A 26,089-nucleotide genomic window follows, 5' to 3' on the forward strand; every position below is an offset into this window, starting at 1 on the left:
ACACACACTGACTCACAGATATATATATATATATAGAGCGAGAGAGAGAGAGAGAGAGACACACGCACAATCTCGCTCTCTCTCTCTCTGTCTGTCTGTCTCTATTTCAGTCTCGCTCTCTCGCTCTCTCTCTGCCTGTCTCTCTCTGTCTCTCTCTCTCACACTCTCTCTCTCTCTGTCTGTCTGTCTCTATTTCTGTCTCGCTCTCTCTCTCTCTCTGCCTGTCTCTCTGTGTCTCTCTCTCTCTCACTATCTCTATCTCTCTGTCTCTCTCTGTCTCTATCTCTCTAGCTCTCTTTGTCTATCTGTCTCTGTTTTTCTCTCTCTCGGACTCCCTCTCTCTGTCTCTCTCTCTGCCTTCCCCTCTCTCTCTCACTGTCTCTCCCTGTCTCTCTCTCTGTCACTCTCGCTCTCTCTCTGTCTGTCTCTAATCCCACTGTCCCGCTCTCTTCCCAAAGCCCTGTATCAATCTCCAAACTAATCCCACTGCCCCGCTCTCTCCCCATAGTACTGTATCAATCCCCAAACTAATCCCACTGCCCCGCTCTCTCCCCAAAGCCTTGTATCAATACCAGAATCTATTCAGGAAGAGACACGGATAGAGAGACACACACATGCAATCTCGTCCTCTCTGTCTCTGTCTGTCTCTCACTTTCTGTCGCTCTATCTCGCTCTCTGTCTATCTTTCTCCCCCTCTGTGTGTGTGTCTCTCTCTGTCTCTCACTCTCTCTGTCTGTCTCCCTCTCTCTGTCTCTCTCTCTCACTCTCTGTCTATCTCGCTCTCTCTCTTGTGTCTCTCTCTGTCTGTCTCTCTCTCTTGTTTCTCTCTCTCTTGCTCTCTCTCTCTCTCTCCCGCTGACTCTCTCCCTGTCTGTCTCCCTCTCTGTCTCTCTCTCTCTCTCTCTCACTCGCTCTGTGTCTTTCTCTCTGTCTGTCTCTCTCTCTTTCTCTCTCTCGCTCTCTCTCTCTCTTTGTCTATCTGTCTCTCTGTTTTTCTCTCTCTCTCTGTCACTCTGCATCTCCATCTGTCTCTCTCTCTCTGTCTCTCTGTCTCTCTCCCTCGCTCTCTGTGTCTTTCTCGCTGTTTGTCTCTCTCTCGCTCTCTCGCTCTCTCGCTCTGCCTGTCTCTCTCTTTATCTCACTCTCTCTCGCGTTGTTTATCTGTATCTCTCTATTTTTCCCTCTCTCTGATCTCTCTCTCTCCATTGCTCCGTCTCTCTCCATATCTCTCTGTCTCTCTCTTGCTCTGACTGTTTGTCCCTCTCTCTCTGAGTCTATCTCCCTATCTCTTTGTCTGCCTATCTCTGTCGCTCTCTCTCTCCGTCTCCCTCTCTCTATGTATCTCTCTGTCTCACTCTCTGTATCTCTCTATAATTCTCTCGCACTCTGTCTCTCACTCTGTCTCTCTCCTGCACTCTGTCTCTCTCTCGCTCTCTATCTCTCTGTCTCTGTCTCTCTGTCTCTCTCACTCTCTGCCCCTCCATCTGTTTCTCTCTATGTCTCTCTGTCTCTCTCCCTCGCTCTCTGTGTGTTTCTCTCTGTCTGCCTCTCTCTCTCGCTCTCTCGCTCTCTCGCTCTGTCTGTCTCTCTCTTTCTCTCTCTCTCTCGCGTTGTTTATCTGTATCTCTCTTTTTTCTCACTCTGAATCTCTCTCTTTCTCCAACTCTCCGTCTCTCTCTCTATCTCTGTCTCTCTCTCTCGCTCTGACTGTTTGTCCCCCTCTCTCTGAGTCTATCTCTCTGTCTCTTTGTCTGCCGATGTCTGTCTCTCTCTCTCTAAGTCTCCCTCTCTCTATGTATCTCTCTGTCTCACTCTCTGTATCTCTCTACAATTCTGTCTCACTCTCTCTCACACTCTGTCTCTCTCTCCTGCTCTCTGTCTCTCTTTCTCTGTCTCTCTGTATGTCTCTCTCTCTCTTTCTCTCTCTCTCTCTCGCTCTGTATCTTTCTCTGTCTCTCTCTTGTCTCCCACCCTCTCTCTATCTCTCTCTCTCGCTCTGTATTTTTCTCTGTCTCTCTCTCTGTCTCCCTCTCTCTCTCTCTCTCACTCCCTCTCTTGCCCTCTCTCCCCCTCTCTCTCTCTGTCTCCATTGTCTGTCTCACTCTGCATTGTTTCTGTCTTTCTCTCTCTCTGACTAAATCTCTCTCTCTCTCTCTCTGCCTCTCGGTCTCTCTGTCTCTCTCTCGGTCTCTCTCTCTCTCGGTCCCTCTCTCTCTGTCACTCTCTCTCTCTGTATCTCTCTGTCTCTCTCTCTCTCTCTCTGAATCTCTCTCTCTATCTCTCTCTGTCTGCCTATTTCTGCCTCTCTCTCTCCATCACTCTCTCTCTCTATTTCTCTCGCTCTCTCTCTGTCTCTCTCTTGCTCTGTATCTCTTTGTCTCTCTCTCTCTGCATCTCTCTATAACTCTCTCTCTCTCTCTCTCTCTCACTCTGTCTCTCCCTCTCCCGTTCTCTGTCCCTCTGTATGTCTGTTGATATCCCTCTGTCTCTCTCTCTGTTTCACTCTCTCCCTCGCCCTGTCTCTCACTCTCTCTCTCTCTCACTCACTCTCTCCCTGTCTCTCACTATCTCTCACTCTGTATTTTTTCTGTCTTTCTCTCTCTCTGTCTGTCTCTCTCTCTCTGCCTCTCTATCTCTCTGCCTCTCTGTCTCTATCACTGTCTCTCTGTCTCTCTCCCTCGATCTGTCTCTCACGCTCTCTGCCTCTCTCTCTCGCTTTGTATTTTTCTCTGACTCTCTCTTTTGGTCTCTCTCTCTATCTCTGTCTCTGTCCCTTTCTCTATCTCTCTGCCTCTCTCTGCCTCCCTCTCTCTCACTTTCACTCTCTCTCTTTGTCTCTCTCTGTCTAGCTCTCTTTTTCTGCCTCGCTCTGTCTCTCTCTCTGTCTTTTTTTCTCTCACTCTCTCTGTCTCTATCTGTCTCTCTCTCTCTCACTCTCTTTCTCTCTCTCTGTGCCTCTCCCCCGAACTTTAAATCTCTTTATATCTATCTCTCTCTATCTGTCTGTATCTCACTCTCTCTCTCTTTCTCTCTCTGCCTTGCTCTCTTTGTCTCTCTCTCTCGCTCTGTATTTTTCTCTGTCTCTCTCTCTCGCTCTGTATTTTTCTCTGTCTCTCTCTCTCTGTCTCTATCTCTTTCTCTCTCTATCTCCCTCACCCTCTCTCTGTCAATCTGTCTATCTCACTCGCTCTCACTGTCTTTCCTTCTCACTCTGTCTCTCTCTTTGGCTCGCTATCCTCTCACTCTGTCTCTCAATCTCTGTCTGTCTCTTACGCTTTCTGTCTCTGTCTCTCTGTCCCGCTCACTCTGAGTCTCTCTCTCTCCGCTCTCTGTCTGCCTATCTCTGTCTCTCTCTCTCTCACGATCACTCTCTCTATCTCTCTTTCTCTTTCTCTCTGGATCTCTGTCTCTCCGTATCTCTGTCTCTCTCTCTCTCTCGCCGACTCTCTCTCTCTCTCTCTCGCTAATTATCTCTCTGTCTCTCTTTCTCTGTATCTCCCTGTATCTCTGTCTCTCGCTCTCTCTCTCTCTCTCGCTCTCTCTGCCTCTCTCTCTCTGTGTCTCTCTGTCTCTGTCTCTGCCTCTGTCTCTCTCTCTCACTCTCTCGATCTGTCTCTCACTCTCTCTGTCTCTATCTCTCATTTTGTATTTTTCTCCGTCTCTCTCTCTGTCTCTGTCTCTGTCTCTCTCGCTGCCTCTCTCTCTCTCTCTCTCTCCGTCGCTCTGGCTCGCTCTCTCTCGGTCTAATCCCACTGCCCCGCTCTCTCCCCATCGCCCTGTGTCAATCCCCAAACTAATCCCACTGCCCCGCTTTCTCCCCAAAGCTCTGTATCAGTCCCAAACTAATCCCACTGCCCGGTCTCTCCCCATAGCCCTGTATCAATCCCCAAACTAATCCCACTGCCTCGCCCTCTCCTCATAGTCCTGTGTCAATCCCAGAATCTATACAGAGAGACAGATAGAGACACACACACACACACACTCTCTCTCTTTCTCTCTCTCTGTTTCTCTCTGTCTCTCGCTCTCTGTCTCTCTCTCCATTACTGTCACTCTCTACCTCTCTCTCTCTATGTCTCTCACTCTCTGTCTCGCTCTCTGTCTATCTCTCTCTCTCTCTCTGCCTGTCTGTCGCTCTCTCTCTCTCTCTTTCTGCATGTCTCTCTGTCTCTCTCTCTCTCGGCCTCCCTCTATCTGTCTCTCTCGCTCCCTGTGTCTATCTCTCTCTCTCTATTTGTCTGTCTGTCTATTTTCTCTCTCTCTCTCTCTCTCTCTCTCTCTCTCTGCCTCTATATCTGTCTTTCCCTCTGTCTCTCTCTCTCTGTCTCACTCGCTCTGTCTCTCACTCTCTCTCTGTCTGACTCTGCCTCACTCTCTTTCCCACTGTCTCTCTCTGTCTCTCTCTCTCTCTGTCCCTTTCAATCTGAGTATCTCACTCTAGCTCTCTCTGTCTGCCTATCTCTGTCTCTCTCTCTCTCCCCATCACTCTCTCTCTATTGCTCTCTCGACCTCTCTGTCTCTCTGTTTCTCTCTATAAGTTTGTCTTCCTCTCTCTCGCTCTATCTGTCCCCCTCTCTCTGAGTCTCTCTCTCTATCTCTCTCTACCTGTCTGTCGATCACTCTCTCTCGCTCTGTATTTTTTGTCTGTCTCTCTCTGCTCTCTCTCTCTCTCTCCAACTTGCTCTGTAGCTCTCTCTCTCGTTCTCTCTCTCTCTCTCTCTCTGTCACTCTCTCCCTCTCTCTTTGTTTCTTTGCCTCTCTCTCCCTGTTTCTGCCTTGCGCTATCTCTCTCTATCACTCTGTCTATCTGTCTCTATCTTTTTCTCTTTCTCTGACTCTCACTCTCAGTCTCTTTTGTCTTTCTTTCTCTCTCCTCTCTATCTCTCTCTCTCTCTATCTGTCTATATCTGTCTCGCTCCCTCTGTCTCTTTCTCTATGTCTCTCTCTTTTCTCTCTCTGTGCCTCTCTCCCTCTCGATTTCTGTCACTCTCACTCTCTCTCTCTCTCTCTCTCTCTCTCTCTCTCTCTCTCTCTCTCTCTCTCTCTCTCTCTCTCTCTCTCTCTCTCTCTCTCTCTCTCTCTCTCTCTCTCTCTCCTCTCTCTCTCCCATTCTCTGTAACATGTGTCCTGGTGTAAAATGGTCATCACACATCTCATGTAAAATGGCAGCTCAATCTCACACAAACTAATCCCACTGCCCCGCTCTCTCCCCATAGCCCTGTATCAATCTCCAAACTAATTCACTGCCCCGTCCTCTCCCCATAGTCCTGTATCAATCCGCAAACTAATCCCACTGCCCCCGCTCTCTCCCCATAGCCCTGTATCAATCCCCAAACTAATCCCACTGCCCCGCTCTCTCCCCATAGACATGTATCAATCCCGAAACTAATCCCACTGCCCCGCTCTCTCCCCATAATCCTGTATCAATCCCAAACTAATCCCACTGCTCGCTCTTCCCATAGCCTGTATCAATCCGCAAACTAATCCCACTGCCCCGCTCTCTCCCAGTCCTGTATCAATCCCAAACTATCCCACTGCCCCCGCTCTCTCACATAGACCTGTATCAATCCCAAACTAATCCCACTGTCTCGCTCTTCTCCATAGCCCTGTATCAATCCCCCAAACTAATTCCACTGCCCGCTCTCTTCCCATAGCCCTGTATCAATCCCAAAATCTATACAGAGAGAGATAATAGAGAGACAAACACACACTGACACATATATATATATATATATATATATATAGAGCGAGAGAGAGAGAGAAGAGAGAGACACACGCACACTCTCTCTCTCTCTCTGTCTGTCTGTCTGTCTCTATTTCTGTCTCGCTCTCTCTCTCTCTCTCTGCCTGTCTCTCTCTGTCTCTCTCTCTCTCGCTATCTCTCTCTCTCTGTCTCTCTCTGTCTCTATCTCTATATCTCTCTTTGTCTATCTGTCGCTCTGTTTTTATCTCTCTCGGACTCCCTGCCTCTGTCTCTCTCTCTGCCTTTCCCTCTCTCTCTCTGTCACTGTCTCTCTCTGTCTCTCTCTCTCTCTGTCTCTCTCGCTCTCTCGCTGTCTGTCTCAATCCCACTGTCCCGCTCTCTTCCCATAGCCCTGTATCAATCTCCAAACTAATCCCACTGCCCCCGCTCTCTCACCATAACCCTGTATCAATCCCAAACTAATCCCACTGCCTCGCCTCTCCTCATAGTCCTGTGTCAATCCCAGAATCTATACAGAGAGACAGATAGAGAGACACACACACGCAATCTCGTCCTCTCTGTCTCTGTCTGTTTCTCACTCTCCTGTCGCTCTCTCTCGCTCTCTGTCTATCTTTCTCCCCCGCTGTGTGTGTGTCTCTCTCTGTCTCTCACTCTCTCTGTCTGTCTCCCTCTCTCTGTCTCTCTCTCTCGCTCTCTGTCTATCTCGCTCTCTCTCTGTGTCTCTCTCTGTCTGTCTCTCTCTCTTGTTTCTCTCTCTCTAGCTGTCTCTCTCTATCTCCCGCTGACTGTCTCCCTGTCTGTCTCTCTCAGTTTCTCTCTCTCTCTCTGTCACTCTCTCTCTGCATCACCATCTGTCTCTCTCTCTCTGTCTCTCTGTCTCTCTCCCTCGCTCTCTGTGTCTTTCTCTCTGTCTGCCTCACTCTCGCTCTCTCGCTCTCTCGCTCTGTCTATCTCTCTCTTTCTCTCTGTCTCTCGCGCGTTGTTTATCTGTATCTCTCTTTTTTCCCTCTCTCTGACTCTCTCCTTCTCTCCATCTCTCTGTCCCTCTCTCTATCTCGCTGTCTCTCTCTCGCTCTGACTCTTTGTCCCTCTATCTCAAAGTCTATCTACCTATCTCTTTGTCTGCCTATCTCTGTCTCTCTCTCTCTCTCCGTCTCCCTCTCTCTATGTATCTCTCTGTCTCACTCTCTGTATCTCTCTACAATTCTCTCCTCACTCTGTCTCTCACTCTGTCTCTCCTGCTCTCTGTCTCTCTCTCGCTCTCTGCCTCTCTGTCTCTGTCTCTCTCTCTCTCTGCCTCTCCATCTGTTTCTCTCTCTGTCTCTCTGTCTCTCACCCTCGCTCTCTTTGTGTTTCTCTCTGTCTGTCTCTCTCTCGCTCTCTCGCTCTCTCGCTCTGTTTGTCTCTCTCTTTCTCTCTCTCTCTCGCGTTGTTTATCTGTCTCTCTCTTTTTTTCTCACTCTGACTCTCTCTCTTTCTCCATCTCTCTGTCTCTCTCTCTATCTCTGTCTCTTCTCTCTCGCTCTGATTCTTTGTCCCTCTATCTCTGAGTCTATCACCCTATCTCTTTGTCTGCCGATCTCTGTCTCTCTCTCTCCGTCTCCCTCTCTCTATGTATCTCTCTGTCTCACTCTCTGTATCTCTCTACAATTCTGTCTCACTCTGTCTCTCTCTCCTGCTCTCTGTCTCTCTCTCTCTCGCTCTCTGTCTCTCTGTCTCTGTCACTCTGTATGTCTCTCTCTCTCTTTCTCTCTCTCTCGCTCTGTATCTTTCTCTGTCTCTCTCTTGTCTCCCACCCTCTCTCTATCTCTCTCTCTCGCTCTGTATTTTTCTCTGTCTCTCTCTCTCTCTGTCTCCCTCTCTCTCTCTCTCCCTCTCTTGCCCTCTCTCTCCCCCTCTCTCTCTCTGTCTCCATCTCTCTCTCTCTGTCTCCATCTCTCTTTCTCTCCCTGTCTCTCTCTCTCGATCTGTCTCTCACTCTCTCTATCACGCTGTCTGTCTCACTTGCTCTCTCTCTCTCTCTCTCTCTCTCTCTCTCTCTCTCTCTCTCTCTCTCTCTCTCTCTCTCTCTCTCTCTCTCTCTCTCTCTCTCTCACTCTGCATTGTTTCTGTCTTTCTCTCTCTGTGACTAAATATCTCTCTCTATCTCTGCCTTTCTCTCTCTCTGTCTCTCTGTCTCTATCTCTGCCTCTCTCTCTCTCGGTCTCTCTGTCTCTCTCTCGGTCTCTCTCTCACTCGGTCTCTCTCTGTCACTCTCTCTCTCTGTATCTCTCTCTCTCTCTCTCTCTCTGACTCTCTCTCTCTATCTCTCTCTGTCTGCGTTTTTCTGCCTCTCTCTCTCCATCACTCTCTCTCTCTCTCTATCTCTCTCGCTCTCTCTCTGTCTCTCTCTTGCTATGTATCGCTTTGTCTCTCTCTCTCTGCATCTCTCTATAACTCTCTCTCTCTCTCTCTCTCTCTCTCACTCTGTCTCTCCCTCTCCCGTTCTCTGTTCCTCTGTCTGTCTGTTGATGTCCCTCTGTCTCTCTATCTGTTTCACTCTCTCCCTCGCCCTGTCTCTCACTCTCTCTCTCTCTCTCTCACTCACTCTCTCCCTGTCTCTCACTATCTCTCACTCTGTATTTTTTCTGTCTTTCTCTCTCTCTGTTTGTCTCTCTCTCTCTGCCTCTCTATTTCTCTACCTCTCTGTCTCTATCACTGTCTCTCTTTCTCTCTCCCTCGATCTGTGTCTCACGCTTTCTGCCTCTCTCACTCGCTTTGTATTTTCTCTGTCTCTCTCTTTTGGTCTCTCTCTCTATCACTGTCTCTGTCCCTTTCTCTCTCTCTCTGCCTCTCTCTGCCTCTCTCTCTCTCACTTTCACTCTCTCTCTTTGTCTCTCTCTATCTCTCTCTCTGTTTCTGCATCGCTCTGTCTCTCTCTCTGTCTCTCTGTCTATCTGTCTCTGTTTTTCTCTCTCTGACTCTCGCTCAAACTCTCTCTCTGTCTTTCTTTGTCTCACTCTCTCTGTCTCTATCTGTTTCTCTCTCTCTCACTCTCTTTCTCTCTCTCTGTGCCTCTCCCCCGATCTTTAAATCTCTTTATCTCTCTCTCTCTCTCTCTCTGTCTCTATCTCTTTCTCTCTCTATCTCCCTCACCCTCTCTCTGTCAATCTGTCTCTCTCACTCGCTCTCACTGTCTTTCCTTCTCACTCTGTCTCTCTCTTTGGCTCGCTATCCTCTCTCTCTCGCTCTGTCTCTGTCTGTCTCTCAATCTGTCTGTCTCTTACGCTTTCTGTCTCTGTCTCTCTGTCCCGCTCACTCTGAGTCTCTCTCTCTCTATCGCTCTCTGTCTGCCTATCTCTGTCTCTCTCTCACCATCACTCTCTCTATCTCTTTTTCTCTTTCTCTCTGCATCTCTGTCTCTCCGTATCTCTGTCTCTCACTCTTTCTCGCCGACTCTCTCTCTCTCTCTCTCTCTCTCTATGTATCTCTCTGTCTCTCTTTCTCTGTATCTCCCTGTAACTCTGTGTCTCGCTCTCTCTGTCTCTCTCGCTCTCTCTGCCTCTCTCTCTCTGTGTCTCTCTCTCTCTGTCTCTGTCTCTGTCTCTCTCGCTGCCTCTCTCTCTATCTCTCTCCTTAGCTCTGGCTCGCTCTCTCTCGGTCTAATCCCACTGCCCCGCTCTCTCCCCATAGCCCTGTGTCAATCCCCAAACTAATCCCATTGCCCCGCTCTCTCCCCATAGTCCTGTATCAATCCCCAAACTAATCCCACTGCCACGTTCTTTCTCCATAGCCCTGTGTCAATCCCAAATTAATCCCACTGCTCCGCTCTCACCCCATAGTCCTGTATCAATCCCCAAACTAATCCCACTGCCCCGCTCTTTCTCCATAGCCCTGTGTCAATCCCAAATTAATCAAACTGCTCCGCTCTCACCCCATAGTCCTGTATCAATCCCCAAACTAATCCCACTGCCCCGCTCTCTCCCCATAGCCATGTATCAATCCCAAACTAATCCCACTACCCCGCTCTTTCTCCATAGCCCTGTGTCAATCCCAAATTAATCCCATTGCTCTGCTCTCACCCCATAGCCCTTTATCAATCCCCAAACTAATCCCACTGCCCCGCTCTCTCCCCATAGACATGTATCAATCCGAAACTAATCCCACTGCTCCGCTCTCTCTCCAACCTCCTGTATCAATCCCATACTAATCCCACTGCCCCGCTCTCTCCCAAATCTCTGTATCAATCCCCAAACTAATGCCACTGCCCCGCTCTCTCCCCATAGCCCTGTATCGATCCCCAAACTAATACCACTGCCCCGCTCTCTCCCCATAGCTCTGTATCAATCGTCAAACTAATCACACTGCCCCGCTCTCTCCCCATAGTCCTGTATTAATCCAAACTAAACCCACTGCCCCGCTCTCTCCCCATAGTCCTGTATCAATCACAAACGAATCCCACTGCCCCGCTCTCTATCCATAGCTCTGTATCAATCCCCAAACTAATCTCACTGCCCCGTCTCTTCCTATAGCCCTGTATCAATTACAAACTAATCCCACTGCCACGCTCTCTCCCCATAGTCCTCTATCAATCCCCAAATAATCCCACTGCCCCGCTCTCTCCCCATAGCCCTGTATCAAACCCAGAATCTAAACAGAAAGAGAGAGTAGGGACACACATACTCTCTCTCTCTCTATGTCTCTCACTCTTTGTCTCGCTCTCTGTCTCTCTCTATGTCTGTCTCTGTCCCTCTCTCTCTCGCCATCTCTGTCTCTCTCTCACTCGATGTCTATCTCCCTCTCTCTCTCTCCCTTTCTGTCTCTCTCTCACTCTATGTCTCTCTTCCTCTCTCTCACTCCCTCTCTGTCTCTAACTCTCTCTGTATTTCCATCTATCTTTCTCTCTCTCTCTCCCTCTCTGTCTCTCTCTCTGCCTGTATCATCTGTGACCTCACATTAAATTGACCCCGCGCGGATAGGATCAGGAGCACAGGGCAGAGGTCGGGAGTTAGTAAATGTAACACCAAATGACACATTGTAAATCGCAGTGAGACTGTAAATAAACCGATACAAATATAAAATGTGAGAAGACTTTAATAAAAAGTAAACGCTGACAGCAGATCCATCCCCGCACTTTCTCATCACTGCCCCGCTCCTTTGTATTAAAAAAGCAGCAATAAGTTGTGCTCTGAAAGTGAGCACATTGCTCAGGTATCAGCACTATGCACCATTGGTGATGGGAAATACACAACCTATCTCTCTTCATAGAGACCCGGAGTTTGTAAACTTTCGCTTTAAAGGGCTGAATGTTCACATTTCTTCCGTGCGGGCTGTAAAACTGGAGCCGATCCCCTAACACCCGAGTTGTGGGAGGTAAAAGTGAGAATTCACCCCAGAGTGTTTAACCTTCCCTTGCAGCCCATTGTAGACCACTGACAGTCAGGAGATGGGGGTGGTGAGCTTTGCAAAGGTCTGTAATGTTTTACAGTACAATATCACCAGCTGCTGGTGTACATCAGTACTGCAGTAATACCAACATTGGAGAAACATTCGCTTCATTTCTAATTCAGGCAAGGTCTTTCTTCAGAACTGAGAGATAATTGGATCAGAGAGAAAGTAAAGTAAACAGGGCACTGGAAAGCTGCCATTAAATCCCCTCACCTTTCTGAGTACATAACTCACTCAGAGAATTGTGAACCTGCGAAATTCTCTGCCTGACTCCAATGACTGAGTGAATCCCTTCCCACAGTCAAAGAGGTGAACAGCCTCCCCTCAGTGTTAACTCTTGGTGTATCAGTCGGCGGGATAACTGAATGAATCCCTTCCCACACTCAGAGAGGTGAACGGCCTCTCCCCAGTGTGAACTCGCTGGTGTATCAGCAGGTGGGATAACTGAGTGAATCCCTTCCCACACTCAGAGAGGTGAACGGTCTCTCCCCAGTGTGAACACGCTGGTGTATCAGCAGGTGGGATAACTGAGTGAATCCCTTCCCACAATCAGAGAGGTGAACGGCCTCTCCCCAGTGTGAACTCGCTGGTGTATCAGCAGGTGGGATAACTGAGTGAATCCCTTGCCACACTCAGAGAGGTGAACGGCCTCTCCCCAGTGTGAACTCGCTGGTGTATCAGCAGGTGGGATAACTGAGTGAATCCCTTCCCACACACAGAGAGATGAACGGCCTTTCCCTAGTGTGAAATCACTGGTATATCAGCAGGTGGGATAACTGATTGAATCCCTTCCCACACTCAGAGAGGTGAATGGTCTCTCCCCAGTGTGGACTCGCCGATGTATTTACAGCTGGCACGGGTAGTTGAAACGTTTCCCACAATCCCCACATTTACACAGTTTTTCTCCAGTGTGACTGCGCTTGTGTCTCTCCAGATTGGATGATCGGCTGAATCCTTACCCACACACACAGCACGTGTACAGTTTCCCCCCGCTGTGAACAGTGTTTTTTGCTTCCATGGTCAAAGGCCGAAGATATTCAGGTCCCGATGAATCGAGTGACTCCATCAGATCTGAATGTAATGTTGGTTTGAGCCTCTGGTCAACAAATCCTCTCCATTTAATAACCTGTAAAGTGAACTTCGGTAAAGTAATGTGAAAGAATAACATTAGAACATAAGAAATAGGAGCAGGGGTAGGCCATACGGCCCCTCGAGCCAGCTCCAGCATTCAATAAGATCATGGCTGATCTGATCATGGAATCAGCTCCACTTCGCTGCCCGCTCCCCATAAACCTTTACTCCCATAATCGCTCAAAAATCTGTCTATCTCCGCCTTAAATACGTTCAACGTCCATTCTTCCACAGCTCTCTGGGGCAGAGAATTCCACAGATTTACAACCCTCTGAGAAAAAATTCCTCCTCATCTCAGTTTTAAATGGGCGACCCATTACTCTGAAACTATGCCCCCTGGTTTTAGTTTCCCCTATGAGTGGGAACATCCTCTCTGCATCCACTATGTCAAGCCCCCTCAGTAACTTTTTTGTTTCAATAAAATCACCTTTCATTCTTCTTAACTCCAATGTGTAATGGCCCAAACTACTCAAACCTTTCTTCATAAGTTAACCCCCTCACCTCAGGAATCAACCTCGTGAACCTTCTCTGAACTGTCTCCAATGCAAGTGTATCCTTCCTTAAATACAGAGAACAAAACTGCACGCAGTACTCCAGGTGTGGCCTCATCAATACCCTGTACATTTGTAGCAGGACTTCTCTGCTTTTATACTCTATCCCCCTTGCAATCTCAGCTTCCCCAGTCTGTGCAGATAACTGAAGTTTCTCATCCCTGGAATCATTCTCGCAAATCTTTCCTGCACCCTCTTTCAGGCCTTCATATTCTCCCTGTAGTGCTTTGCCCAAAATTGGGCATAATCCTCCAGTTGAGGCCGAACCAATGCTTTGTGCAGGTTCATCATAATAGCCACACTTTTGTACTCTATACTTCTATTTATGAACAGAGATACTCTCTGGAACAGTGGCTCTCAACCTTTTTGTGTTCACGGCACACTTTCGAATACTAGACTTTTTGGCGGCACACGTGAAGGGATTAAAAGGTGAACACAGGTTAAATAAAAGCAAGTTTCCGAAAATTTAAAAAACATTTTATTAATCACAGTATATGAAGATATTCAACATTGTACACATGTATATTATTAATTATTTTTTATTCTGAAAGTAACAATAACATAATAAACTATAATAATAATTCTTCACGTTAATTATAGATTAATTAGAATTTTAACGTGATACTTGAGCCTGACGTTTTTTAGTTATGTTACACGTATTAGGGCGTATAACCGATAAGGCGGCTCTCATTCGCGTTCATGTTCTCCAAGTTTATCCGATTTATTTACATTTGATTTTCGTAAGAGTTGAGAACCCTAATTCACAGAGATATGATGTTGAAAACTGCATCAGAATTATCAAGGCTTTTTTTGATATTACAGGATATTCTTCTTCAATAGAAATCCAGAACGCATCAAGAGACATATCTGAATGTTTCATTTTAAGACCACGATCTGTAGAAATAGAAGTCAATTCTTCTTCTTGCAATGTAAGATCAAAATCTGACATACTAATTGGAGAAAATGGATTTCTTACCCAATCACACTTCTCTACATCCAAAGATGGAAAATATTTTTTGATGTTGTATTCCAGTGATGCCAAATGCTCTATCACTATAGGAGCAACCTTTTTAATACTGTGATTTGGTATCAAAGGGAACATTTCAAGATTGTTTTCTGTTGCTCTCTTTTTCCAGATAGAAATTTTTCCTGAAAAGCTAATAGCTTGTCTGTAGACGTGAGAATGTTTACATTTGGCCCTTGCATACTGGTATTAACGCTGTTAAAACAATTAAATATACCTGACAAATATGCTAACTTAGCACACCACATTTCACTCTTAAGGTATTTGCAAAAGGTATCGTTTCCTTCACTTTCAAAAATACTGAGAATTCTTCTTTTAAGTTCAAATACAAGTCATCTTACCTCTGAATGCATCCATAGCTTTGCAGAGCTGTTTAAACAAGCGAGTTTTTGAAGCACCTGATTTTATATAATTTACAATATTACCAACTTGATCTAACAAGATTTTAATTCTAGTGGTAATGTCTTTGCAACAAGTGCTTCTCTATGCAAAAAGCAATGGGTGAATAAGATATTTGGATTATTATTTTTGCGAGGGTAATGAATCCTTTGACACATCCCACCATAGATGTAGCACCGTCCGTGCAGATTTAAACACATGAGCCCCATGAAATTTTGAAGTCTGCTAAATATGAATTCACAGAATCAAAGATGTCTTGACCTCTAGTATTTTCTGGAAGTTCTCTCCAGCACAGAAATTGGTGCAATATCACGTTTTCATTAATGAAGTGAACAAATGATAATAATTGTGCTTTACCAATAATGTCGACGGACTCGGCGATTTGCAAAGCAAAATTCGAGTTTGTAAGTTTCTGGGCTACATTTTCTTCAATGTGAGATGACATATCATTTATCCTTCTCCGAATTGTATGTCAGACAGCGGAATTTTTGCAATTTCTTGTTGCGCTTCATCACCAAGCATTATTTTGACAATTTTACGATATGCAGGCAAAATAAGTGAGTGAGCTATAGCATGAGACTGCATTTTCTGCGCTATTAATTTAGCAACTTTTTACACTATCATTAACATTCATTTTTCTGCAAGGTGCTGGTGCAATGCCCGACCCCTTCCGTGCTAAAGACATATATTTCTGATTCAATTGCCAACCAGAACTCCCACAGTGAAAAGGATGAGTGACGAACGCCCGCAGTGGTGTAAACATTGAAACATGTTTCAGAATTCGGGGAATTCAGTTGGTGCATCGACAGGATTTAACCGTCTCACATACCAGGAGGAAAACTGTAGCTGCTTCTGTTTAATGTGGTGCAGCATTGCCGGCAGAGCCCGGCTTTCTGTACATTGTTAGTTAGAAATGTGAGCAAAATATCACTCCAATCTTTGGGTGGTTTCACGTCAAACACTTTTATTATTAGTTTGGATATAATTAGTGCAGCACAAACATTACTGTGAAGGGTGTTGACGTGCTGCCAAATGACTGGAAGTAATATCAATGCTCCTGATCTTTCATGGACCCACGGGAAATCTCCCGCAATTATAATTACGTTTTTCTCTTCAGCTCTCATCTCACAGTCAGTTGGAGCCCTGTGTTCAGTGCCAAGAATCATCATCACTTCTCGGACAGAATGAGAGTTGTGGCCGTCGCCTATCCATTTTCCTGGTTACCACCAGTTGTACAGGCAGGAATGATTTACTATCCGATTATAGCAGCCGTGGGAATCCCCGGTAAGTGATTAAATTTCATTACTAACGTCGTGAATAAAGTTGGGATTAACTTTATTCCTGCTCTTATGCCTGTAATTATATTTTTCAACTATTCTTCTCAATTCAATTAAAAGGCTGAAAGTCAGTGACTGTATTTCCCGCTCGATCTTTTTAAGTGACTGATCATTTGTTGCCTTTCTAATTTTCTTTAACCTCCCCATAAAAGCTTCAGATTATTTCCCCCATGTAATGTCTTTCAAACTGGTTCGGTTTTATCTGAGAATCGTGCAATGTGTGATTCAATGGACTATTTTAATCCCATGTTTCCGTGCCTGCTCTCCTTTCCCGTAACACTCGGTAATATCTGACAGATTATATTTTACTGAACATTCAGCGTGTTGTAAAATGCTCCAGTTTGTCTCTCATTGACTCCCGCTGTGGAGATAGACACTGACAGCCGATCATGGACATATAACTGGGAATTCGGACAGTCAGGACCGGGATTTGTTCAGTCCCGTTAATCAGAATCTACCCGCTGTTCTCGGTCTGGTTCCAGCAAAGTGCCGGATATTATTCCTGGTGATCACAATCCATGCCGAGTGTGGGATTGTGCTCCATGCAGGAACACAGACTCTCTCCCTCATCTTCTCCACTGACCGATGACTAGCCTGTTCTCAGACTCGCCTTCACCCTCCCGGCGCAGATTGTTCTGCCTTCAGCCGGTGGGAGGCAGCTGGTTTCTGTCACATCCATTCCTGCAGCGGTAGAGGTCAGACCGGGAATCCGTGCTGTGAGAGAGCGATTGAAACAAGGCAGCGGCGCTCTATGCAGCTGACCTGGGTTTGTCCACATTTAAAAACCTGTTTTAGATTCATTAACTGCATTTTAACCAAAGCACCGTCTCCAGGCCAGGTCATGGTCCCTTTATACTAATCGGACAAATTTATTGTTCAGACCAAACGCTTGCAGGGTGATAGAACATTGACTGTACCCTTAGTAAGTCTGTCCGGTCGGTGATCCACAAACATTCACTTTAATTTCGCTTCAGATACTGAGAGATAGAGGAATTTCTAGTCAGATTTATCCAGATCCCTTTCTCGAGTCTCCCTCCAGCCACGGACCCAATCTACTTTGAATTCTGACACAGATTCTGCCACAACCTCTATCCATGTGACTGAACCCCACCGCTTCCCCAATCCCTTTATAAAAAATCTTCTCCCGCTCTCTCTACTCTCTGTTCCATTGTCTTCTATTTCACTTAGTTTCTACAGCGCCTCGTTCTGCAACACACATCTACTGGAATCAGTCTGCTTCTATCTACCTTCTTCCATCCTGTCAATAATTTTAAACACATCTGTCATATCGCCCTGTAATCTGTGTCTGTATTACATTCCTCTACCTCACATTTACAGGTTATGTGGCAGAGCCGAGGGTATCGAACCAGTGTGTTGTATCACCCATTGTATCACTGACTAACTTTCCCACTTCAGTTGGGAAACTGAAATCTCACATTATGTCTCCTGTACTAATAAATTGCCTTGCATGTTTCTGTTTGAAGAAATATGGTCAGCATTAAAGTCCAATATTACAGCTGTTGTTTTTAACACTCTGCAGAGTCTGTTTGAAGAGGTTACTCAATGAGAACAGATTGAAGTGAGTTGTCTCGCTATCCCGCTGACTCTCACAAATCTGAGGATCAATGCAGCCTAATGCTGCTACTGCAAGCTTCACCCCTGTATTACTAAGAATATCTCTGACTATATCAGCTCACATGGTCAATTGTAACATGTGCCGCACCAAGAGTCCCTATCATTTCTCAGAGATCAGTAGAGTTTGATTTATTGTATCACCATTTGCCGTGTTCCAGTTCTCGGCGTGGTAATTGGTGTTCCCGGTAACGTGCTTAGTTTGTGAAGCAAAAGCGCCAAATTGTTATTTCCATTCAATATTGTGTAAGCTGCGGTAACTTTAACAATAAATATGATCAGTACTTGGTGCATTGGAATGTCTGTTCCCATCGTCTCAAATCGTATTACATTGTCAGTTAAGTCCCTGCTTTGATTATGTTTTTCAGTTATTATTCGTTAAAATGGGAACCCAAGTAATTAGCGGTAATCTTACGACTTGGTTCGATAGTTGGTTGCACGGAAGGAACCACAGAATAGGTTTAAATGTTAAGCGAATTTTGGCTTTTATCACAAGGGGGAAGATATTTACAACTGAGGAAGTGCTGTTCTCGCTGTACAGAGATTTGGTCAGATCTCATTTGGAATATATACGTTCAGTTTTGGGCAACATATCGCAGGATAGATGGATTGGCCTTCGGGGGGTTTCAGCGCAAGTTAACCAGACTGATAGCACGGTTTAAAGTATTCAAATATGAGAAAAGGCTGCATAACTTTGCCTTGTATTCCATTGTGTTTAGAAGGGTGAAGCGTGATATAACCGAGCTATTTAAATAGATAAAGGTGTTCGATAGTGTCGGCACAGAAAATGTTTCCTATGGCGGTGTAATCTAAACCAGAAGGCATTATCTTAAAATTGCAGCTCGGCCATTTAGGAGTGAAATCACGAAACACTTTCTCACACAATGTCGAGGAGAAATCTAACACTCGTTCTCACAAAATTCTGTCCATTAATGGTCAGTTTAATTTTACAGACTCTGTTCGATAGATTTGTTAAGGTCAGGGTATCAAGGGATATGGAACCAAGACGGTAATTGGAGTTAGGGTGCCGATCATCCATGGTCTACTGGAATGGTGGAAAAGGCTTGTGGGGCAGAATGATCGAATCCTGCGTTCCTATACGTCAAGCACCAGGGTCATCATTTCTGCAATGACAGTTCCATTACTCGCAGGTCCAATTTCAGTGTATCTGTACTTTCTACAGGAAAAAATGTCCGATGATATTATTGCAGCCCATAGAGATTCCAGCGCTCATTTTAACAGGTTACCGATTGCATAAATCTGTGTCTTGCTATATTACCTGGGGGGCCTGTTCATTGTTCTGTCGGTCCTGAAGTGATTATTTGTCAGATTTGGGTCACGATCGGAAATTCCGAGAGTATCTGTCCTCCATTCCCTCCAAACTTTGCGAGATGTTTATTGACGTTACAATGTTTTTGAATCTCCAACTCAAAATCTAACATTGTTAACATGGAATGTCTCGGAGCAATGCGGTTCTAAGTGAGAATGAGCCCAGTATTCACACAATGGGATGTCGTTAGAGTGTAGAATTGTTTCAGTTAATCGTTAGCAGCGTCAGGAACCCCTCGCTAATGTTCTCCTCTTTGCATACTCTGGTTAAATTATCTACCTGGCCTTTAAATGTAACAGCCTGGGCTCCCATCTGAATCAGAAGATTTTGGGTTTTGTACCCTGTCGAAAATCCAATCTGACATTCGTATGACTTTCCCATGGCAGTTTTTCCGAATAACGCAAACCTTAGCCAACTTTACCAACCAGATGTTGTGTTTGTGGATCTTGCTGTAGTATAGAAATACATTTAGTAACATTACAAGGTATGTTACGAAGTTGTAGAAACCATCTTCTGACAAACAGTGAAAGCGCATATTAACTTTGCTGGAGTGTAAAATACACGTGTTTTATTTCACGCCAATTCTGGGAAATACGGTTGTGTTTTCAAGCAATTCCTGAAACCACAGTGGTGATGTATTTACTCAGAGCTGAATTCGTGCACCAAGCACAGTTATGGTCCGTGGCTGCATATTTCATTTTTAAACATTTGCAGTCAGTTATACACACATGTAATGATTATATTTGGGACATTGCACAGGCAGTGGAACTGGAGACTGAAGGGATGGAGAGCTTGGAATATAGAAATATTAAGACACAGTAGTAATGATATTTTAATTGTAACTGGCAACAGTGGTGATTGGATTCTGTGAGAGAAGGACATTGTTTCCCTTTGTGTCCTGTCATTATATAGCAGCTGCAATTAGAAAAAAGAATAATTATCAAATCATTTTGTTACTAGAGTATTTGTTTATCAGGTATCACCACTATTTAAACTGTGACTCTGTTTAAACCGACGAGATAATGAATTAATTGACAATGACATTTCTGCAGCCACCAATCTCCCCAAATATCCCCTCACCATCACCTTTGATGCCCTATTTCCTATTAAAACAAATAATCTCTCTCACTCTGGCCTTTCTCTGGTACGGACCTCATTCTCGCTCACTCAAATACAAGGGCCGCAGACTTGTACGGATGTGTCGGACAATAGATTGAACCATTCTACGCCAGATTTGGCTAGACTGCATAAAGTATTATCGGGCCCTACGCGTGTCTGCTAAAACTGCTCACTATTCCAACATCATTCTAGAATGGAAATATAACCCCCGGCTACTATTTTCGACTGTTAACCTTCTTGTTAAACTCCTCTCCCCAGTCTCCACCACACTCACCTCCAACAACAAGTGTGAGTAGCTCTTGGAATTATTTGTCTCAAAGATTGAGACCACCCAATCAGCTGCCTCTGCCACTTCTCTTCCTGCCTCTAGCCCAACGGGCAAACATCCACTAAGTTTCCACCGTGCGCTAGCCATGAAGTCGCATCTCTGTCTAGTCTCTCCCTGATCTGCCCCTCTTGAACTCTCCATGCTAATCTTATCCATGAGACCCACTTCCAGCTCACTTGACCCTATTCCCACCAAGCTGCTCACCACGCAACTTCCTTTTCTGGCTCCCGTGTTAGCTGACATTGTTAATGGTACTCCCAGCTCATGTCCTCTCATCTCCTTCAAATCTACCGTCATCACTCCTCTCCTCAAAAAACAACCCTTCACCACACTGGGCTTGCAAGCTATCGCCCCCTCTCCAACCTTAATTTCCACTCCAAAGTCCTTGAACATGTTGTCACCTCCCGGAACTCCATGTTTGAATCCCTTCCGTCTGGTATCCACCATGCCACACTACCGAAACTGCTCTTATCAAAGTCACAAATGGCATCCTTTGTGACATTGACAAAGATAAACTTTCCCTCCTCATCATTCTCGACCAGTCCCAGCCCTTGACATGCTTGAGTACTCCATTTTCCACAAATGCCTCTCCAACTGGGTGGGAGTGCACCTGCCTGGTTCCATCAGTATCTCCCTAATCGTAGCCAGAACATCACTTGCATTCGCTTCTATTCTCACGATTAATCGTTGCATATCGTGTTCCCCAGGAATTTATCATTGGCCCCCTCCTGTTCTCCACTATTTGATGACTCTTGCCGACATCATCCGAAAACACAGCTTCAGTTTCCACATGTATGCTGCTGATACCTAACTCTACCTCACCCCCACTTCTCTCGAGGCCTCCAATATCTCTAAATTGGCAGACTTCTTGTCCGACATTTAGTACTTGTTGAGCAGAAATGTTGTCCAATTAAATATTGGGAATACCGATGACATTTTCTGTGTGTCCCGCCACAAACTGTGTTCACTAACCAAAGACTCGATCCCTCTCCCGTGCTTCTGTCTGTGACTGAACCAGACAGTTCGCAATCGAGCTATCCTATTAGAACAGGAAATAATCTTCTGGCCATATACCTGCAGCATAACTAAATCCACCTGTTAACACCTCCATAACATTGCCCGTCTCCGCCCCTGCCTCAGTTCCTCTGCTGCTGAAACCTCCACCCATGCCTTAATTACCTCTAGTTTGTACAGCTCCAATACACTCCTGGCTCACCTCCTACATTCTGCCCGATGTAAACTTGAGGTCATTCAAAACTAACCAGTGCATGTCTAATCTCGCACGAAATCCCACCTGTGCTCGCTGAGCTACATTGATCCCGGTTCAACAATACCTCGATTCCAAAATTCTCATTCTGTGTACAAATCACTCCATGGCCTCGTCCCTCCCTATCTCTGTAATCTGCTTAGGCATCGCAACCCCCCAATATGTCTGCGCTCCTCAAATTCTACCCTCTTGTGCATCCCTGATTATAACTGCTCAACCATTGGTGACAGTGCCTTCAGTTGCCCGAGCCCTGAGCTCTGGAACAGCCTCCTTAAATCCTCACCGCCTCTATACCTCCATTTCTGCCTTGAAGCCAGTGCTTATAACATCCCTCTACCCAAGCTTTTGGTCATCTGTCGTAATTTATTCTTATGTGGCTCAGTGCCAAATTTATTTGTTATGTCTTGTAACACTCCTGTGAAGCGTCTCGGGAAGTTTTATAAAGGCGCTATATAAGTAGAAATTATTGTTGTTGTTGTAATAATGTTCCAATTGTTGAATTACTGAAGTGATTTGACAGATACTGAACAGGGAACATAATTTTAGCAACTTTTATGAGTCTCTAAACGTCAGATACATAAATTACTGACAGATTTGGCCATTTGCAAAGCCCAGTCCGAAATATTTTCTCCTCATATCTTCGCCATTATTTCATGCAGCCCTCCAGCTAACAACTCTGTGGAGCACCGTCACCACACGGACTGCAGCGGTTCAAGAAGGAGGCCCACCTCCATCTTATAAAAAGTACAGGACGGCCCATCTCTTGTGTTTGATTCAGAGTTACTGTGTCAATTTTTCTCTGTAGATTGCCATTATACTTCTGTATCCATGGTAACCACACACCCCCACCCCTCATAACACACACTCATACTTAACTATATTAATCTTATATACCCATGTGATTTAATTTCCAGCTAAGACTGTATTGTCTAAACACAGTTGAACTTGAATGCAGTTAATTATTTCTACACCAGCCGCCTTATGTTGTTCAGGATATCTTTTCAGTGCCGATGTTTCTTTTGTATATGTAGTCTGTCTCTCGCTCTCTGCCTGTCTCTATGTCTTTACAAATGAACACATGGAGCTCTTTACGTATATCAAGTTGGAACAACTGCTATATGTCACACTATCCTGCACACCAAAGGAATCCGAATCAAACACTTCTGAGCATATATTACATTGTTGATAGATTGCGCTGGAAGCTCAGGTACATATAATGTCCCACATCCGCTGGGGTGTACTTTCCGCCAGTCTTTCTCACCAGAGAGACAGATTCTCCATATTGATATGTGCCGGATTAATATTAAAGATGGATTCTGCCAATTCAGAGCGAAGACCTTACCACAGAGCCTTTCTGAAGCTGAATCTCGGCAGGTATGGGCTGGACTGCAGGCTCTATTGTCACTTGTACTTTCTCTTTGCTTCGGTCTAGAGATCGCCACCCACAAATCCCTCTGAAGTTTGCTGCATTATTAGAGGCATCAAAAGCGAGGAGAAGATTAATCCCCTTGTGCCATTGTGTATTTTGGAATGTATATTTTTCCTAGGATGAGAGAAGAAGGTGCAAGATAAAGCTGTTTGTTCATGATCACATCTGAACTTCTCCCCCTTGTGGTTATTGTTAGAGTTTGTCCAGATGGGGGTTGCACTGTACAAGACACCAATGGAAAAACCTGAGACTTCCGGCCAAGAAGTCAGTTGATCAGATTAAATGTTCATCTGGTGGATTATAAACGTAACTGTTGCAACTTGGTTGAGTTGAAACATACCAACTCCCCTATTATCGTGGTGTTTGACAGTAGTTTGTCCAAAGGTCTTTACTCATAGCCTCCAGTCTGCGAACACAACATGAGAACTCTGAGCCATTTCGTACCCACACCTTGTATCCGCTCCCCTTTCCTGTCCACGGACCCAAATCCCGCACTTTGTCTCAGCCTCGGATGTTCCCCTTTAGCATTCACTGCATTTCGGTCAGGCATCATTCTCACCGCTCCTCAACCATCTCCCAATTTAGAATTGACCATTCATGACTTATTTTCAATTTGTTTTCTGTTCATTTCTTCCTCTGTCACTGAACTGCTGCTTTTCACAATTATCCATAACTCATTCTCACACTGTCCATTTATTCAGACATTTAAATGGCCAGTAGTTTACTCGGATCTCCGGTGGATTTCTACACCACTTTCTACGAAGTTGCAGTGGCAGAAGGGTAACAGCTCCGAGGAAATTTCCAGACTCCATTTGTCTATTCTATACTCTTTGTGAATCGTATATTTTCACGTATTTACCTCACACTCACAGATATTTAACAATGCAATTGTATGTTAAAATCCTGTTCTGCTACACAATTCTAGCAGCAGTAAAGAGTTCTGTTCCTGTCCCCAGATCCTGCAGTAAAGTACATTTCACACCAAACCCTGTGTAACTGACTCCCTTGCTTTAACCTGACGGCTGATTCCCTGTTCCTGTGTGTTTCCCTTTTACAGCTAATGTGTTGACGATTGTAATCCTGTCCCGGGGAAAGTGCGGTCTCTCCAGATGTGTCAATCGCTACCTGGTGACCATGGCAGCGGCGGATCTACTGGTCATTATCACTGATGTGATACTGAATCGGATTAATGATTATTATTTCCCGACTACCTTCCTGCACACCACACCTGTGTGTTCTTTCCAAATAGCGCTGATGCATGCAGTCACCGATATTTCTGTCTGGTTAACCATCGCTTTCACTTTCGATCGTTTTGTTACCATTTGTTGCCAGAAGCTGAGGACTAAATATTGCACCGAGAAAACTGCATCCCTGGTTATAGGAACCGTGTGCCTGCTGTTCTGTATAAAAAACATCCCCTGGTTCTTTATATATGAACCCTACTATATAATCGACAATGTACCCTGGGGCTGTAATGTAAAACCCGAGTATTACACTGTAACTGCTTGGGTAACATTTGATTGGATTCACCGCTGTTTAACCCCACTGCTCCCAATATTCCTGATATTGCTGCTCAATGCTCTGACTGTAGGATATATTTTGTCGGCCAGTCGAGTCCGCAGGAGGCTGAGGGGCAGCAAGAAAGATGTGAATCACAATGATCCGGAGATGGAGAACCGAAGGAAATCCATCATCTTACTCTTCGCTATATCCGGTAACTTCATACTGCTTTGGGCAACCTATGTGATATTTTTCTTATTAATGCAAATTACAAACCAGTATTATTCGACAGGTTACAATGACCCGATGCTTATTGCAGACTTTACCAGCTACATGCTGCTGCTTTTGAGCTGCTGTACAAACACGTGTATTTATGCAGTAACCCAGACTAAATTCAGAGATGAGCTGAAAAATGGGTTGAAGTATCCTCTGAGAATAATATTTAATTTAGTTCAGAAAAGAAAAGTTCAGAGTAATTCCCAACATTAGACCTGCATTACATCACATATCGTATCCTGAGTTATATTTTACCTGAACCTCAGCAGGCTACAACTCAGGCCCAGGCTTCTTCAGACATAACACTGGGCAATATCTGACAAGGCCTGCGGTTTCCTATGTAAGTGTCTGTGAACAAGGTAGAAACCATTATGTAGACAGTGGGTTATAATAGAGGTAGGAGTTTAATTGGATAAAATCATGCTCCTGGACACAAAGAGATACAAGTCCCAGCATTGAGGATTAGGATGTTGTGACCATGGATTGTTTATTGCCGGATGAACATCAGAACACGTGGGTTATCCCAGGGGAGTGTAAAAGGAGACTACGCCTTTCGATTTAATAGCTAAAGAATATCAGGAAGTGAATGATAACTGTGTTGGTTTTTGTGTGTGGAAATGCCTGGAGAATAATAAACAGATCATTATATCAATCAGCATGTATTGTCCTTGAAATTTTACATTCTCCAGTTCACGAACAGCTTATCCATCACATGCGGCTCTGTGGAATTTATTGGAACTGAAGTGATGTTGATTATGGACGTGAGTCCATTGTCCTGGTGTCTGTGAACGGTGGTGTTTCCAGCAGCGAGTCCCTTTCCCGCTGTCTATGTACAATGCTGTTTGCAGAGTAACAACACCACTGGCAATGAGAACCAGTAGCGTGGTGTGTGGACAGTTGCAGACTCTTCTCAGGAAGAAATGACCCAGGTGGCCATTGCCTGCTCTCAGATATCTGTGACCACAGGTCAGATTGGGCACCGTGACAGCAATGTGATTCTAACCTTGTGAACAGTAAAATAGTGTCACATTCATCGAGCTCTCCTTCACCGAAAACATGCTGAGGCTCACTTTCTGCAGGAAAACCCCGCCATTGTCCTGAATCATTCGCGACATATCCGGTATCAGGGTCCAGTGACCCAGACCCAGCTGAAATGTGTTTGAATGTGAGGCTCAGTGTGTGAGGGACCAGTCTCAGGGTCCAGTGATCCAGACCCAGTTGAAGTGTGTATGAATGTGAGGCTCAGTGTGTGAGGGACCAGTCTCAGGGTCTAGTAATCCAGACCCAGCTGAAGTGTGTGTGAATGTGAGGCTCAGTGTGTGAGGGACCAGCCTCAGGGTCCAGTGATCCAGACCCAGCTGAAGTTTGTGTGAATGTTAGGGTCAGTGTTTGAGGGACCAGTCTCAGGATCTAGTGATCCACACCCAGCTGAAGTGTGTGTGAATGTAAGGCTCAGTGTGTGAGGGACCAGCCTCAGAGTCTAATTGATCCAGACCCAGCTGAAGTATGTGTGAATGTAATGCTCAGTGTGTGAGGGACCAGTCTCAGGGTCCAGTGATCCAGACCCAGCTGAAATGTGTGTGAATGTGAGGCTCAGTGTGTGAGGGACCAGCCTCATGGTCCAGGGATCCAGACCCA

At 45.3% G+C, this 26,089-nt stretch overlaps 1 protein-coding gene across 1 annotated transcript in view; it reads left to right on the forward strand.

Annotated features, from left to right (window-relative positions):
• The window catches only part of LOC139251641 (probable G-protein coupled receptor 139), a 55,502-nt gene extending 30,838 nt beyond the window's left edge, over positions 1-24,664 (forward strand). The window contains exons 2-3 of the mRNA XM_070873248.1: positions 15,365-15,517; positions 23,733-24,664. Coding sequence (XP_070729349.1) covers positions 15,365-15,517; positions 23,733-24,664 — 1,085 coding nt within the window. The remainder of the gene's footprint in view (positions 1-15,364; positions 15,518-23,732) is intronic.
• The last annotated feature ends 1,425 nt before the right edge of the window (positions 24,665-26,089 follow it).

The sequence above is a fragment of the Pristiophorus japonicus genome, unplaced genomic scaffold (genome assembly GCF_044704955.1).
Source record: "Pristiophorus japonicus isolate sPriJap1 unplaced genomic scaffold, sPriJap1.hap1 HAP1_SCAFFOLD_43, whole genome shotgun sequence".
In the NCBI taxonomy this organism is placed as follows: Eukaryota; Metazoa; Chordata; class Chondrichthyes; family Pristiophoridae; genus Pristiophorus; species Pristiophorus japonicus.